The sequence below is a fragment of the Charadrius vociferus genome, unplaced genomic scaffold (genome assembly GCF_000708025.1).
Source record: "Charadrius vociferus isolate BGI_N301 unplaced genomic scaffold, ASM70802v2 scaffold333, whole genome shotgun sequence".
In the NCBI taxonomy this organism is placed as follows: domain Eukaryota; kingdom Metazoa; phylum Chordata; class Aves; order Charadriiformes; family Charadriidae; genus Charadrius; species Charadrius vociferus.
This window is the reverse complement of record NW_009647682.1, coordinates 535,504-551,173: the sequence shown is the minus strand read 5'-3', so window position 1 is coordinate 551,173 and position 15,670 is coordinate 535,504. Positions and strand designations below refer to the sequence as shown.

General features: G+C 54.7%; 1 protein-coding gene across 1 annotated transcript in view; it reads left to right on the top strand.

Moving 5' to 3' along the window:
* Positions 1-6,207, top strand: part of TNNT2 (troponin T type 2 (cardiac)) — a 10,025-nt gene extending 3,818 nt beyond the window's left edge. The window contains 11 exon segments of the mRNA XM_009881316.1: positions 821-856; positions 1,129-1,162; positions 2,101-2,161; positions 2,300-2,416; positions 2,794-2,871; positions 3,024-3,134; positions 3,541-3,650; positions 4,123-4,213; positions 4,740-4,780; positions 5,492-5,497; positions 6,129-6,207. Of these exon segments, the coding sequence (XP_009879618.1) occupies positions 821-856; positions 1,129-1,162; positions 2,101-2,161; positions 2,300-2,416; positions 2,794-2,871; positions 3,024-3,134; positions 3,541-3,650; positions 4,123-4,213; positions 4,740-4,780; positions 5,492-5,497; positions 6,129-6,177 (734 nt within the window). The 3' untranslated portion in view covers positions 6,178-6,207.
* Positions 6,208-15,670: the final 9,463 nt, after the last annotated feature.

The window sequence follows — 15,670 nt, the reverse complement described above, 5'->3', positions numbered from 1 at the left end:
AGCCATTTTGGCCATTTCAGTCCTGATCCCAGTCCCCGAAGACACTGGCCCTACTGGGGGTTTTGGTGTTGAATTTATTTGCTGCTGAACAGAGAGAATGTGTGGTAAACGGGGCAGAGCTTCCCCGGCCCTGTTCTCCACCAGGGCTGGGACATCAAGAAGCCTGCAGGAGGGATGGCTTTGTGCTGCCTAGGTAAGGAAGGGCACCTACAAGAAAGCTGGAGAGGGACTTTTTACAAGGGCATGTAGTGATAGGACGAGGGCGAATGGCTTCAGACTGGAAGAGGGGAGATTTAGAGTAGACATTAGGAAGAAATTCTTTCCTGTGCGGGCGGTGATCCCCTGGGGCAGGTTGCCCAGAGAAGCTGTGGCTGCCCCATCCCTGGAGGTGTTCAAGGCCAGGTTGGACGGGGCTTGGAGCAATCTGGGCTGGTGGGAGGTGTCCCTGCCCAGGGTAGGGGGGTGGAACTAGATGGACTTTAAGGTCCCTTCCAACCCAAACCATTCTGTGATTCTATGATAAAATACAGAAGGAGAGGGTAGTACTACTGCTTTCCCAGCCTGAGATCTTGCAAAGCTTGTCTGGGTTCCTCCTGGAGAGGATCTGGGGCTCTCCTGGTCTGTCTGTGGGTGAGGGAAGTCCATGAGGGACCTGCTCTCTCCCTGTTCATCCTGGAGGGATGGAGCTGGGGTTTGCAGTGGGGCGAAGTACAGGGCAGAGGGGAATAGCCTGGCTGAACCACCCCACTGTGCCCATGGGCATGGTGCACAGCAGGGCTCGCTTCCGGGAGACAAAACATCGTGTTTTCCACAGGTGGAGAGGGGGACCGAGAGCAGGAGCCTGGAGAAGGTGAAGTATCCATCCTTGTTCATCTCTGGGGAGGGCGGCACTGTCCCTTTGCCTGTGTAAGGAGGTGCCAAATGCCTTTCTGCTCAGCCAGGAGCATCAACGTGTGTCTTGGGTTTTGGCACACAGAAGGACACCTCACTGCATGCCTCTGTGCTGGAGCATGATCCACCATGCAGCCTGGGGGAGAGGGGCAGCTCAGCTCAGTGTTGTGGGGTTTGGGTCAAGGTGTGAAAGCAAATGCATCTCTGACACTAACATTGTCTTTGTCTCCTGCTCCTGGGGACCTGCAGGCGAATCGAAGCCGAAGCCCAAGTAAGTGTTGGTGCATTTTCTCTGGTGCAAGGTCTGATCTAGGAACCGTGCCAGAGGCTCCATGTGATGGGGTTAGCACCGTGATCCATAAAGGACAGGAGACAGCGAGGCCTCAAAAGCAGGGTTCAGACAGGGACATGGAGAGAAAAAGGGAGAGAAACAGGCAGATAAACATAGAATATGAAAGGAATCCTGAGAATGAGAACTTTTGGCAGTTTTGAAACATTTTGTGTGCTCCTTGGGGAAAGTCCAGCTGCCCTGTGGCCCTACAGCTGGTAAAAATCAGTGTGCACCCCAGCCTGGCGTACATGGTCCGTGGCACAGCCAGGGTCTTGCTACTGCAGTATGGTCCTGGCCATGGCTGGCATGAGGCAGGCATTTGCATGAATGCCAGCATCCCCAGGACAGGAGCAGGGCTGTGAACCATTGCCAGGAACATGGAACACTGGGAGGGTCCGGTCTGGGAGGCAGATCTGTCCTCAGCCATGATCACCTCATTCCTTTGTGTCTGTATGTGCCCCTACTGACCATCCCCTGCTCTCTCTCAAGCTTACAGAGGATGAGAGGACGGTTTCCAGCTCACTGTGCCAGGTCACACTGGAGCACACAGTTCCTCTGTGCTCTTTTGGGTGAGCACAGGGGTGACTTCCAGCCCCAGGGTGCCTGGCAAAGGGTCATGGCCAAGTTGCCTGCAGCTTGCAGAGTTATTCCAGCCATGTGAGCGCCTTGGAGTGCTTCCCGGGAATGCCAGAGGTCTTCCTCTCAGGCTGTCCAGCTGGCAACCTCCAGCAAACAGCCGAATGTGCTCACTCTGCATCCCCGGGGACTGCGAGGCTCAGAGAGGAGGGCTGGGTAGATCAGTGCATGGATGAAAGGCACCGTCCTGTCCCAGGTATCTGCTGCAGGCTCACCATCCTCCTGCCCACCTTCGATTGCAGGGTCTTCATGCCAAACCTGGTGCCTCCCAAAATCCCAGATGGAGAGAGACTGGATTTTGACGTGAGTAGTGAACTCAAAGTCAACCCCTGTGAGGTGCTCCTCTCACATCGCTCCTCTGCACTGCCCAGCAGCTCTGCAGCTCCTGGAGAGCTTCACTTGTGGGTGTGTAGCCATCACCACTGTTTCTATCTGGTGCAGGACATTCACCGCAAGCGCATGGAGAAGGACCTGAACGAACTGCAGGCTCTCATCGAAGCCCACTTTGAGAGCAGGAAGAAGGAGGAAGAGGAGCTCATCTCCCTCAAGGACAGGATTGTATGTCTGCAGCCCTCCCCCTCTATCACTATTGCCACCGTCTCTCCTGTGGGCAAAGAGCCGTGATCCTTTCCCCACAGTCCCAACAGCAAGACCTGAGACATCCCATGTCCCTGCAAGACAGAGACGGGGATTTGAGCCAGATTTTGTACCCCAGTGCCTGGGAAGCCCCTGGCCTGGCTGCTGCGGTGCTGCAGTGCTTAATGGAGATGCACCTTTCTCCATGGTCACTGGTCCACACGATCCCTTAGGAGATGTGAGAGCAGCGGATCTGCCCTTGGGGGTCTCAGGGATTTTGGGGTCAGGGATGTGCCCTTCGGGACAGAGAGGATGCAGATTCTCTGGGGTGCCCAAGCCAACGTCCTCTCCTTCTGCAGGAACAGCGGCGAGCGGAGAGGGCAGAGCAGCAGCGGATTCGCAGCGAGAGGGAGAAGGAGCGCCAAGCCCGCATGGCCGTGAGTCTCCCTCCGGGGACCAGTGGGTCGGGCCGGTCTTGGGTAGCACAAACCCGGACAAGGAGCACCTGGGAGCACGAGCTGTGTGTTGCATGCAAACCAGTCCATGAGGTCTCCATCCATCTGCTCCTGACCACTTCTCACCCTGACAGGAAGAAAGAGCTCGCAAAGAGGAAGAGGAGGCACGGAAGAAGGCTGAGGAGGAAGCACGGAAGAAGAAAGCTTTCTCCAACATGTTGCATTTCGGAGGCTACATGCAGAAGGTGTGATCCTACCCTGGGCAGTTGCACTGAAGCCACCAGTGCTCCTGGGAAGCACTCGACCATGGGCTGGCCCCAAAGGACTGTGAACGTTCTCAGTTCTGGTAGACTGTGGTTTCTGCAAGCAGAAGACAGGCCACCACAGTTGGGTCACAGTAGTGGTCAGATGGCCAAAGTGAGCTGAGAGTTCTGTTTTGTACATGCTGGCCAAGGAGGGTCCAGCCTTGCCTCAGGGATGGGGGTGGGGGGATAGCGGGCTGTCTTGTCCACTGTTGCCAAAATTTCCTTGAGGACCTCATGTGCTTCTGGAGTCCCAAAAGCTGAGGGTGTTGGGGACAGACCTGGGGTTAGTGGTAGAGCAAAAGCTGGGCAGATTTCCTTCCCTCCAATGGACTGATGGTTTCCTCAGTCAGAGAAAAAGGGTGGGAAGAAGCAAACAGAGCGGGAAAAGAAGAAGAAGATCCTCAGTGAACGGCGGAAGCCCCTGAACATCGACCACCTCAACGAAGACAAGCTGAGGTGAGCATGGGCTGCAGGAGGGACCTCCAGGAGAGGGGCTCTGCTTTGGGTCCCACCTCCTGGGGCAGGACCCTGGGCTGGGACAGGCTGCCTGGGGCTGGCAGCCCAGACAAGAGGGTGATGGCACATCTGGAAGATGGGCTGTAACACCCCACCGGGGACATGAGCTCTGTGGCTCTGCCGGGCCACCACGACCAGGCTGCTGCTGACAGCGCCGGCCATCAGAGGGAGCCACGCTCACACGCGTGGGACATGCATGTCGCTGTATGTCCCAACCTCACCCATGGCTCTGGTCCACATGTGGGACTGTCATCACCACCTGGCCAGCACATCCCTGGCTGGGCATGGAGCCTGAAGAGACCTGTCCTGGGGGAGCAGGCGAGGTGTTGGCATCACTGCCCTGTCCCCTGCAGTGACCTCCCTGTGAGCCGCATCCCTTTTCTGCACTGACACCAGCTGTCTTTTCCCACAGGGACAAGGCCAAGGAGCTATGGCAAACCATCCGCGACCTGGAGGCTGAGAAATTTGACCTGCAAGAAAAGTTCAAGCGGCAGAAATACGAGGTGAGCCGCGAGGTCCTCTGTGAGATTGCTCATCCTCTATGTGCCTGGCTGCTCCTTCTGCTCCCCACCTGGCAGACGAGGCGGGTTGTCTCACTGACGGTGCTGTCACAGGGCAGCTGGGGGCTTCAGGAAAGGACTGTGCCCCCCTTGTGCGTGGGGTGACAAACACCCAAGAGGCTCTGCACCACTGAAAGCAAAGCCACATCTGCCTCCCTTTTGGAGAGGAGCCAGCATCAAACCAACCCTCCCAGCGGTTATTTGCCACCCTGGCAAGGCTGAGCACGTGGCTATGAAATGCCAGGGGATGTGGCAGTTGGTGAAAGGGGCTCCGTGGTGGCCCTGTGATCTCCCAGCTCCTGGGGACACGTGCTTCTTGCTGTGCTGCACATCACAGCCCCGTGCTAAACCCCAGGCGAGGACTGCTGGGGAAGAGAGAGCAGTGATACACCTTCACCCTGACCCTCCTCCCTGGTCAGGTGTGGGGAATCTTGCCAGACCTCACCATCTGCCTGCGCTTCTCTTGTAGATCAACGTCCTCCGAAACCGCGTTAGTGACCACCAGAAAGTGTAAGTCCCTGACCAGGCTGAGCATCCTTCCTCGACACCTCCTGCCCTTCCAGCTCCCTGCTCCCCTGGCCCCATTTCTCCCCCTGTCTATCTCCTGGCTCTCTTGCACCCTTGCAGAGCCACCTCCTGTCCTTCCCACTCCCGCCCCTAGTCCCACTGGTACCCGGTGTTGATGGACATGCAGGTCTGGCCCAGGGACCTCAGTCCATGCTGCTCTTCTCCTGTTGACAGACCCCCATTGCCTCCCACCTCCACCAGCTTCCCCCTGACCCAGAGACCCTGTCTGGGGATGGACCATAGGGAGACCCCACCTCTGCACGTGGAGCTTTGTGTCCTGCAGGGTCCTCCCAGTCTCCAGCTGCCCCAACCCCCACAGTGGCTCTGCTCAGCACCTCAGGGAAGGTGCTGGACATCCCAGCTTGTGTAGGAAGGGAAATCATACGGGCTGTGGGAGCTGTGCAGCCCCGCAAGGACAAGGGAAGCCTGTCCCCGTACCCATGTTCCCTGCACGGGACTGGGGGACCCTTTGTAGGAGGGTGGAAGTGGGTCTTTAACCCCCACCCTTGGGAGCACCATGCTGCTCTTGCATCCCCACCCTGCCATCTCGCGTGAGAGGTGCTCAGCCTGCCCCGTGTGTCAGGCAGCAGCATCTCCCACCCGCTTACACCAAACCTCTCTTCTCTTCTGCCCCAACATGGCCTGTTACTGCAGCAAAGGGTGAGTACAGGTGTTTCACGAGTGCTGTGTGTCTCCCCCTGCACGTGCGCTGCATGGACACCAGGGCTGCCATCAGGCTAGCAGTAGGGCTGATGGAGGAGGCATTGCCGAGGAATGGCAGCCAAAGCTGTGCTGGTGACTCTCAGGATGACATGCCAGAAATGCCCTTCACTGTCCACCCCAAGCCTGCTCCTCCTCCTCTCTGCTGACCCATGCCCAGAGCAGTGCCTGTTCCCCTGATGCTGGTTAAGAAGAGTGATGTGGTGGGTCCTGCCTAACAGCTTCACAGCTTCTGGTTCTTGGGAGGAAGATTCTGCAGCCATCGTTATCCCTCTGCAACTGGAGATCCAACTTGTCAATTCTTCTCTGAAGGATCCGTGGGAGGGAGAAACATGGGAAGGGAATTGGGGCTCCTTAGAAACATCTGGCAAAATGCATGAGCTTGTTCCCAGACTGACTCAGGTCCCAAGGTTTTACCTGGGGCTACTGAAGACCTTCTTCCCCACAGGACAGTGAGCATCAATTGGAGATAGCTCGGTCCTTTTTGCAGGACCACTGATGGCACCCACCTTGTCTGTCCTTTCACGGTCACTAATGCCTTTTTGCACGTGCTTTTCTGCTTCCCTTCCAGGTCAAAGGCTGCCCGTGGGAAGACCATGGTGGGAGGCCGGTGGAAATAGATGACTCAGAAGGCAAAGGAGGCTCAGCCACGGAGAGGTGTATTGCCTTTTGGTCGGCCAGCTGGCTTCCCCACGTCGTGGAGCCTGCACCGTGCGCCCACCCGCCCTCCCACTGCACAGAGCTTGCAAAGACCTTGCTGCAGGCACAGCGCTGTCTGGGCGGGCAGATGCTTCGTGAGGTGCCATTTCTCATCTCCACACCCCCAGCTGATGTTGTGTCTGTAAATAAAGAGAACAGTGAGGGGGTGCGGGTGTTGTCTCCCTCCTGCAGCTCTCAGCACAGAGGAGACAGGCACAGGACAGTCTCAGCAGCGCTCGACTGAGCAAGTGCAGTTGCACACCCGCTCCCTGGGGTGCGAGAGGATGCAGCAACCATCCAGGACCTCCTGAATAACATGTCCCCTTGCCTCACAGCGTCTCACACCTGCAGTCCTTGGGAGGTTTTGTAACAGACCTCAGTGGTCTGACCTGCCTTTCCTGCTGCAGTTTGGGGCAATCCTAGTTATGGACACTTTAGTTCCCACTTTTGCTGCACCAGAGCCCCCCTCACTCCACTCTGTGTCAGGGTTGGTCCTGTGGGACAGCATGGATAGGGGCACTGCTCCCAAGCTTCTTGGTCCACAGGTTATTCACAAACCCTCCTTCCAGACCATTTTCATTCCTATTTGCACCTCTTCCTAAAGGGCCCAGACCAACCGTGTTTGCCTCCTCTGCGTGTTTCCGAGAGTGTGCAACAAAGACTTGAGATGAGTCAGTGTGGAGAGACCATTTATCTGTCCTTTCAGGGGTGCAGATCTCTTTCATCTAGCTGCAGGCATCTCTGTAGCACGCTCCCACATGCAGTGCCCATGGGGGCACATCAGCTGCATAATCCCCAGTGTTCCTGGTGCATGGGTCTGGACTGTCAGCCAGCAGAAGACACCAGGCTTGCATGACCATTTCCTGGGGCAAACTGTCCCTTGCTGTTGTTAAATAGCATCCATGAGGCAGTTCGCAGCACAGTGGGAAGGGATGGATGCACAGGATGGCAGATCTTCGAGGGCTTCTTGTCCCTTGCCAAGACATTTTGACTCCCCTCATACTGTGGCTGCCTGTCGTCTCCATCCCAGCCCCAGTGATGTGGGGGCATCCTGAGGGTTTCTTCCTTGTGCTGCCTGTTGGATGACGACTCATTTTTCCTACTTCAACATATGCCACCAGGTTTTGGGGAACGAGGCTCTGGGAAGCCTTCAGTGAGGCAGCAAGTGGAGGGCAACCAGCCTCCTATCACCCGCCTCCTCAAAAACGAGGTGTGAAGGGATGAACGTGATCCCTTATTGGGGCAAAAGGGGAGAGATGGGGAGGATGGCAGTGCTGGGACACGGAATATCCAGAGGGTGGTTGAGTGAAGGTCTGGCAAGTGATATTTCCACCCTTCCTGATGCATGGCCCCGGGAGAGAGAAAGCGCTCGGGGCAGAAAAGTACACGTGGCTTCAGAAAAAATATCCCCTTTTCCCAGGCTCTAAAGGTCCACCCTCAAAACCTTTCTGGCAGGCAAAGGCAGGGCCCTGCCGGTGCCGGTGCCGGTGCCCGGTGCCGCACAGAGGCACTGCAGCCGCTCTGCTCGTCCCCGCGGGGCTGGCAGCGCCCAGGGTGGGGGTACAGAGGCACTCCCTGCTTCCCACAGCGCTGCCTGTCTCAGCAGCGCTCTGGCCTCCCGCCAGCCCGGTTCCCTGCGCGCCGGGGCCGAAACCTGCGCGCTCCCTCCCCACCCAGCCCCTCCTTCCCAGCGCCTCGGCGCTCGGTGGCACAGCCATGCCAGAACCGCTGAGTCAGCACCCAGCCCTGCCACCGACCCTCCCCTGCTCCCTCTCCCACCGGTGGCTTTTCCACCGGGTGAGTGGGCTTCTGCCGTGCTCGGGCATGGCAGAGCGTGGTGTAGGATGCAGAAATCCCCTGGGATGCAGCAGAGAGCTCTGGGGTTCTCTCCGGGGTCTTGCAGGGTGCTGGCATCACCCCAAGTGTTGCACGGGCTGTGTGACGATTGCAGTAGCGCAGTAGGTTGTGCCAAGGTCTGCTGGAGCGTGGTGCAGGAGAGCAGCTGTGACGTGAGGGCGTGCTGTCCCCATCCTGCCATGCACAGCACGTGTTTTGCAAGTGGGTGAGTCTTAGGTTGGTGCAGCTGACCAGGGTGCAGCCACGCTGCTGTGTGCTGCAGAGTGAGTGACCCCCGGCAGCAGCTTTCGGAGGGTCCTGCAGGGCACTAACAACCTCACAGCGCCACGTCATTGCGGAGATTTGCAGCACTGCTGTGTGGTCCCAATGTCCCTGAGGGCAGCAGAACCTCTGGATGCCAGATCAAAGCACCAGCACTCTCTGGAGCACGGTATGAGGGGTAGAGAGCTCTGCCCTTCCCCTTCACAGGAGCTAAGAGGTGTAGCATCCTCTCGCATGTTGCAGAGGAACAGCATCTTCTGCCATAGCATGCAAACATCCTCCATGCTGTGGTCCTTTGAGGAGCAGTCCCTGGTGCAGTACCACTCTGGAGCACATGAAACCAGTGTCCGCTCAAATGCAGTTCTGGTGTCTCAGCCAAAGCACTGGGCAGGGATCAGGCTGCGTCCCACGCAGTCGCTGCAGTCAGTGCAGGATGTCAGGGTCCTTTTGGCTGCTCTACAGAGACGCTGGCAGGTGCTGCAGTGAGGTGTGTGTGCTGGTGGGTGCAACGTCCTACAGCATGGTGTGGCTCAGAAGGCCTCTGCCCTCCACAATGTCCTGGCCAGAGCTCGAAGCACCAGAGACTGCTGCCATCCTGGGGTACAAAGCCTCCTGCTCCGGTGTCCAGCACGAGTGTCCCAACACTACTGCATGAGCTCAGACCACAGCAGACCCGTGCACGGGTCTCACAAGCATGTGCATCTTGTGGTCTGTCAATGTAAATCCATGGCATGGGGCTCCCCAGGGGAACAGTGTCCCCACGTGGTGGAATGGACGCAAAAGAAGATGCATTTGTTACCCAGAAGGTGCTGGTGGAACGTTGAGCTGATGTTTTGGGCTGTGGTCATGCTAAACCAGAGCTGTGGCTGAGGCACCCTCGTGCTCTTCTCTGCCAACTCAAGACCCAGGACCACTCCCAGAATTAAAGCTGCGCTGAAATACAGATATTGCAGAGCCTGGTCTTGCCACTACAGCTACAGATAGAAACATCCTGCTCGTGTCTTTGATCAGGTCACATTAGCCAGGCATGCTCTGGACAGCACAGGAGATTCTGGGATTGCTCTCCAGGGGCCGCCTGGCCAATGCATGTCCCAAGGAGCCAGGGTCATGCATGTACCCACACTACCAGCATTATGGTCCATGATGTAGCAACAGTGGTCCACAAGGACATGTGGGACAATGGGGCAGCAGCTTTTGAAGTTGAAATGCTGCCAGGGCCCAGTGTGTCTCACCAGATGGGGATGTGGAGCACATGGTGAAGGATCCCCTCATCCCCACCTCGGAGATGTCGGAGCATTGCTTACCCCCAACAGGCACAATGCTAAGTTTGAGGTGGCCCCATGGTCTACAGAGTGCAAGCAAGAGCAACATGTGGAGGAGAGACAGGCAGGGCCAGCAGAGAGGGTGTTGGGGTGTGTGTCAGGAGGACAGATTGTGTTGAAGGTGCTGGACAAGCATGGTGAGTGTGGGCTGCTCTGCATGTCCTGCTTTGCTCCCTGGGTGAGCCAGTGCCCATGGTCCCCAGTGCAGGACAGGGGACTTGAGTCTTTTGGGGCTGGAGGGAAGATGCCAGCACCAGCAGGATAACATACACACCAACTTCTGTGCTGATGGTGGACCCTGGCTGGTACACTGTGTCCCCACTGCCCATGCGTGGCCCAGCATGGGGTATATTTTTCCAGTGATGTTCTGGGTGTTCAAGGGTGGCACAGCTCTGTAGATCATGGAGCAGATGGTGTTGGATGCCATGGCTGGGGAAATGGGCATTGCTCCTTCTTCAGAGCATGGTTTGGGGTTCACCATCCATGAACCTTAGACTCAGGTACAGGGTGGCCGTGATGCATTGATCCACAGTGCCATTGTCCCCAAGTAATGTACTGGGGTGCCCAACCTTGAATTCAAGCCAAGGCCAAATGTCAACCTAAAACTCCCGAAAATGAAGCAATACAACTCTGATTTTTTGCAGGTCAGGTCTAACAATGGGCTATATTTTGAGAGAGAGAAAAAGGATGTAAATGTTGAATTTTGAAACAGGTTCCAGACCTGGAGCTCTCATCTCCAGAGTCCCAAGCCATAAGCTGCTGTGAGATGGCCCTCCTCAGCACGCTCCCCTGCAGGGTAGGTCCATTTGTTCGTGCAAGCACCTGACGTTTGCAAGTTTTTTATGATTCTTTTTAAATGCCTTATAAAACTTTAAGTTTCATTTAATATCTTAGCCCTGTAAATCACTGCTTAGAGTAGCTAATTCATAGGTATCAATTAATCGTCTTTAATTGGTTAAAGTCACCCATGGTTTATGCTGATTCCACAGATGTGCTAAATCATCAATGCACCGCAAGCACAGCTTAGCATCTACGCAATGACCCATGTCCATGAGACAAGTCCCGCTGACAAAGCAGGCAGCAATGCTCTGGGATGGAAAGGAAGAGGCTTTAGCTGTTGTCTGGAAGCAGCATTTTATTGGCACTTAGTGGAAGGAAAATAAGCTTCCTGGTGATGTCTGAATCATTGTTTTCGCATGTGCTCTCATGCCCAGGTTTCAGCTGAAGTCCTGGATGTAAACTGTGCTCTTCTTCAGTGCAGGGCAGCAACCAGTGGCAGAAGCACTGAGATGCTGAGACCTAACAGGAGCTGGGATCAGCCCCTTTGACCAGCAGTGGATTCGTAAGGTTCATGACTGGTAAAGGTGGTGTGGCACCATATGCCCTGACCTGGAGTGGTGCTGAGCACCAAAGCTGCTGTGAGGGTCTGCAGGGGCAGCAATCCCTGCAGCGGTGGCTCTGGCGGTCACAGGCAGTGCCCAGGTCGTGGGACGGCACAGATCTCAGGCAGGAGGGAAGAACTGCAGGGAGTCAGTCCTGCTCATGCACCCCACCATTGCCCTCCACTGCACAGATCCTGACACATCACCCCTCCAAAAGAGCCCATGGAGACCAAACTCACCCACACTTAGCTGGCGCAGGGAGCTCTGCAGCAAACAGCGAGCTGCGAGACAAAAGCCAAAGCCTTTAGCAGTGTCTTCCATGATATCATGTCCGGGTAAACCCCTAGGAGGAGGGTCTCAGAGCCCCACGTTTGCAGCTTTGAAGTCAGATATCTTCAGAATATTTCTGTCTCTGCTACTCTCCTGCCAACACCATCTTCCTCCCCCCGACGAAGGGGTTTGCGTGCTCCCTTGCCTGCAAACGCACACACACACGCACATGCAGAGTCCCAGACACGTGTGCACGTGCACACACACGCAGACACCATCACAGGCACACGCACAGGCAGAGCTGGCTGTGCCGGGTCCTGCAACACACCTCCAGTGGGAGGTGAAAGAGCAGTGATGGGCAGAGGGGAACTGTGCCCATGGCATCCCTGGGGCAGTCAACAGCAGGGGATGCATTTTAGGGTATCATCCATTTATAGCGGGCTCAGTCCGCGCTCTGGCAGAGGAAGCAGAGGGCTCGGCAGCTGTGCTGGCAGTGGGGAGCTGGACCAGAGAAGCCTGAGTGCACTGGGTGAGCCTCATCAGAGAAGCAGGTGGGGTGGCCCAAAAGGGATGTGGATGCAGTGCTGAATTTTAGTTTTATTCTATCAGATGGCAGCACTCAGGTCCTACATCTGCTGATGGCCAAAGACCCAGTCATGAGCACCTTTAATGAGAGACGTGATTTTGTTCATCAGGCGCTTTCACTGTGGCCCAGAGCAAGGTCCTGCACCCTGTACTCACCACATGAACCCAGGACAGGGTATATGACCTGTTCCAGTTAAGCTCCAGTTGGGCCTGTTGGAAATTGAAAAAGATCAAAATGTCTGCTGGATGTGAACTTATAGAATCACAGAATGTTTAGAGTTGGAAGGCACCTTAAAGACCATCTAGTTCCACCCCCCTGCCCTGGGCAGGGACACCTCCCCCCAGCCCAGGTTGCTCCAAGCCCCGTCCAACCTGGCCTTGAACACCTCCAGGGATGGGGCAGCCACAGCTTCTCAGGGCAACCTGCCCCAGGGGATCACCACCCTCAGAGTGAAAAATGTCTTCCTTATATCTAATCTAAAACTCCCCTCTTCCAGTTTGAAGCCATTCCCCCTCATCCTGTCACTACATGCCCTTGTAGAAAGTCCCCCTTCAGCTTTCTCGTAGGCCCCCTTCAGATACTGGAAAGCTGCTATAAGGTCTCCCCGGAGCCTTCTCTTCTCCAGGCTGAACAACCCCAACTCTCTCAGCCTGTCCTTATAACAGAGGTGCTCCAGCCCTCAGATCATCTTCGTGGCCTGCAGGCTTTGCTTTCAGACCCGGCATGACCCGTGCTTGTGAAAATCCTCATTGCACAGCAATTCTCTTTGTATGTCTTCCTGCGTGAAATAAATATGCAAGACACCAGCCCACTGCAGATTATTTAAGTGCACCGCCAGACCCAGGAGTGCCTGGGGGTGCCTGACCCCCACCCCGAGATGCCACCACACCTCCCTAATCCCTGCCTGCTCTGTGCTGCCAGCCCGCACATTGCGGCTGCTGGGGTTCATGCTGATGAAGCGTGATGCTGCTGCCGAGCAGCTCAGCACCTGCACAAAGATGGTTTTTTTTGCCCAGCTTGCCTTCGAGGCTGAGCCTTGAACGAAAAACACAGAGGAAGAGCAGCAGAGGAAGGCAACACATCCCTTATCTAACAGCTCAGAGGTCACCACACTTGCTGGTGAGGTGGAAGATTCAAGTTCCTATCTCTTCTTGGTCTGATTGGAGCATGGCTTTGAGCTCTGGTTTTTAACCCCAGCTGAGAAGCAGCATTCAGTGCTCTCTTTATATGACGCTGGTTTATAACTTCAGCACTGCACGCTACAACTGATGTGTTAGATTGTGGCGCAGTGCAATACTGAAATTACCCTATTGACAGTGCTCTCGCCTGGTTTCGGAAGCGTTGTGAGCCGCTCGTACCTTTTATCTGCACCTGTAAACAAACACAGTTGTACCATCGCAGAGCAATAAATCTAACTTTGATATCATGACAAAGACAGAACACTTTGATCCAGAGAAACTCTTTGATCTTTCACTGTGTACGAGATGCTTTTGATTAGCTGTAAAAATAGAGCAATTATTGTAACTTTTAAGGTGGTGTTGCAGCACTATACTATTACCTGTCAGTGTATTACCTGTGTGCCCATGCCACACCTTAAAATAAAATAGACAGAATATGAAATTCAGCTGAGTTCTGCAGTTCTCAAATTTGCTTATTTTTTGGACCAACACATTTGGGAAAGGGAACATTTGTCTTTGAGAGGATTTGCACCTCAAGGATTTTGTCCAGGCCAGTGTTCCAAACACTTTGAAATAATTACAAGCAGAATCATCCTGACAAAGACTAAGAAGTATTTCTGGCTGCTGGAAGATGTGCCCAAGGGTCCCGTCAGGAGGACAGGTTTCCTTTGGGTTGAGCATCTCGTGCATCTCCCCATCACCCTCCTCACTGCCCAGAGCACATCCTCCATGGATGCCAAGTTGTGTTGGCCATACCAAGGGCTCCATGGTGGAGCAGCCACAATGTGGAGGAGATCTCAGCATCACCGGGCTCCAGATCCCTCTGTAGGATCCCTGGAGACCATCAGCTCCAGCTAGGGGTCGACTTTTTGCTCCTCCAGCTGCACAGATTAAATCAGGCACTGTAGATCCAGATTCATCCCAGCAACGCTTAGCAGACATACTTATTCAATTCCAGATCTCTCCTGGCAGTGGGCAGAGACAAATATCTCCAGAGGATGATTCAATGTTGTGTGACCTGGCAGGGCAAAGCCAGGAGTATGGGGTCCTGGCTGGAAGGAGCACACTGTGGCAGGATGGGAACCAGCTCCTCGTTATTTGCTCGATGGGGCAATTAATCCCATAAGTTCCTGAACCCTGTGATTAACTGCAGCCATCCAAACATCATCACTGCGAAGGAAGAGTAACTAAAGGATTCTGGAAGTTCTTGGCAGCTACGGAAAAATCCCAATTGCAGCTTGCAGGCCCTTGGGCTAAGGGCAGGACAACCTACCGGCACGCAAACCAATAAACAACTCAGAAGGAAGCACTTTTCTTTCAGGAAGAAGGAAAGATGATGCAAAAGTCCCCAGAGCCTCTGCTCATGAATCAGGCGAGGAACCGAGGGGGACCAATCGCTGTCTGCTACAAGTCCCACAGTGGCTCTGTGTGGATGGGGTATGGCATAAAGAGCAAGTCTGGATGTTTCATGAAGACACAGGCTCTCATGGGCACAAAACTCCTCCATGGATCCTTTTCCAGACCCTAGTGTGCTGAGACAGAGATTTTGGAAATGTGGCCCTGTGCTCTATGGAAGAGCATTTGGTCCATAACATCCTCCTCACAGATGTGAGGGTCACAGCTACAGAGAGGTTTCTTTAAGGCACCTCAATCCTTTAGTGGAAGTTGCAGTTTTAAATAGGACTTTCCAATGCCATAGACCAAAGAGAGGGGCAGCAAGTGCTTCACCCCTGGGGTCCTCAGCAGCCTGCATGCTGGGTGGGATGGATGCCTAAGCTATGACAAGGAGGTTATACATTGAAATCCCAGCATCCCTGGGACTGAGGTGTTGTGAGATGGGGTCTGGCAACCCCAAAGTGTCTCCTAGGATTTGGTGTCTCCCTTTAGCAAGCCCCACAGCCGCATTTCCTCCCCAGCAGTCCCCCACAACCTTTGGGCTGAAATTTGCTGAGGATCTGGGGAAACTGGGTTTAATTTGTTTCGTCATTTAGAGGTTCTGCCTCAGAGGCAGACTGGGGATGTTTCCTGGTGGAAATACAGGTAGGAGTTTCCAAGACAAGATTCTTGGCCTGAAATGTCTAAATTCTTTTTTAGGGCTGGGTCTCTGCGTTCACTTACCCTTATAAAAAAAAGTGATGTTCTCATCTCTATTTTGCTCAAGTAAATGTGACCCACATTCCCCAAAAGCCAAGGACCTGCAAGAGAAGTCACATTCTTGTGGCACCTTAATAATTTGCCCAAAGCAAAGGATAAGAAAACTGGGACTTCAACGCAGCTCCTCAAGCTGGAGAGACAGCTCCAAGGCCAGGTTGATAGCACCCAAGGTTACATTAAGAAAAACTAATTCTCCACTAACAGACCCTGGTACGGTGTGTTCCTTCTGAATTAATGGTCTTCGAAAAAGGCTGTTTGCAAATAAAGTCTTCCCAAACAGAGCGGGATGCGCCCTCATTTCACGGAGGTTTGCAGAGGGACTGTTAGCTCAGCAGTTTCAACTCGCGGCGAGCGCGCGTGCAAATTAAAAGGAGGAAGCCACACGGTTGGTTTTGGGGCATTCC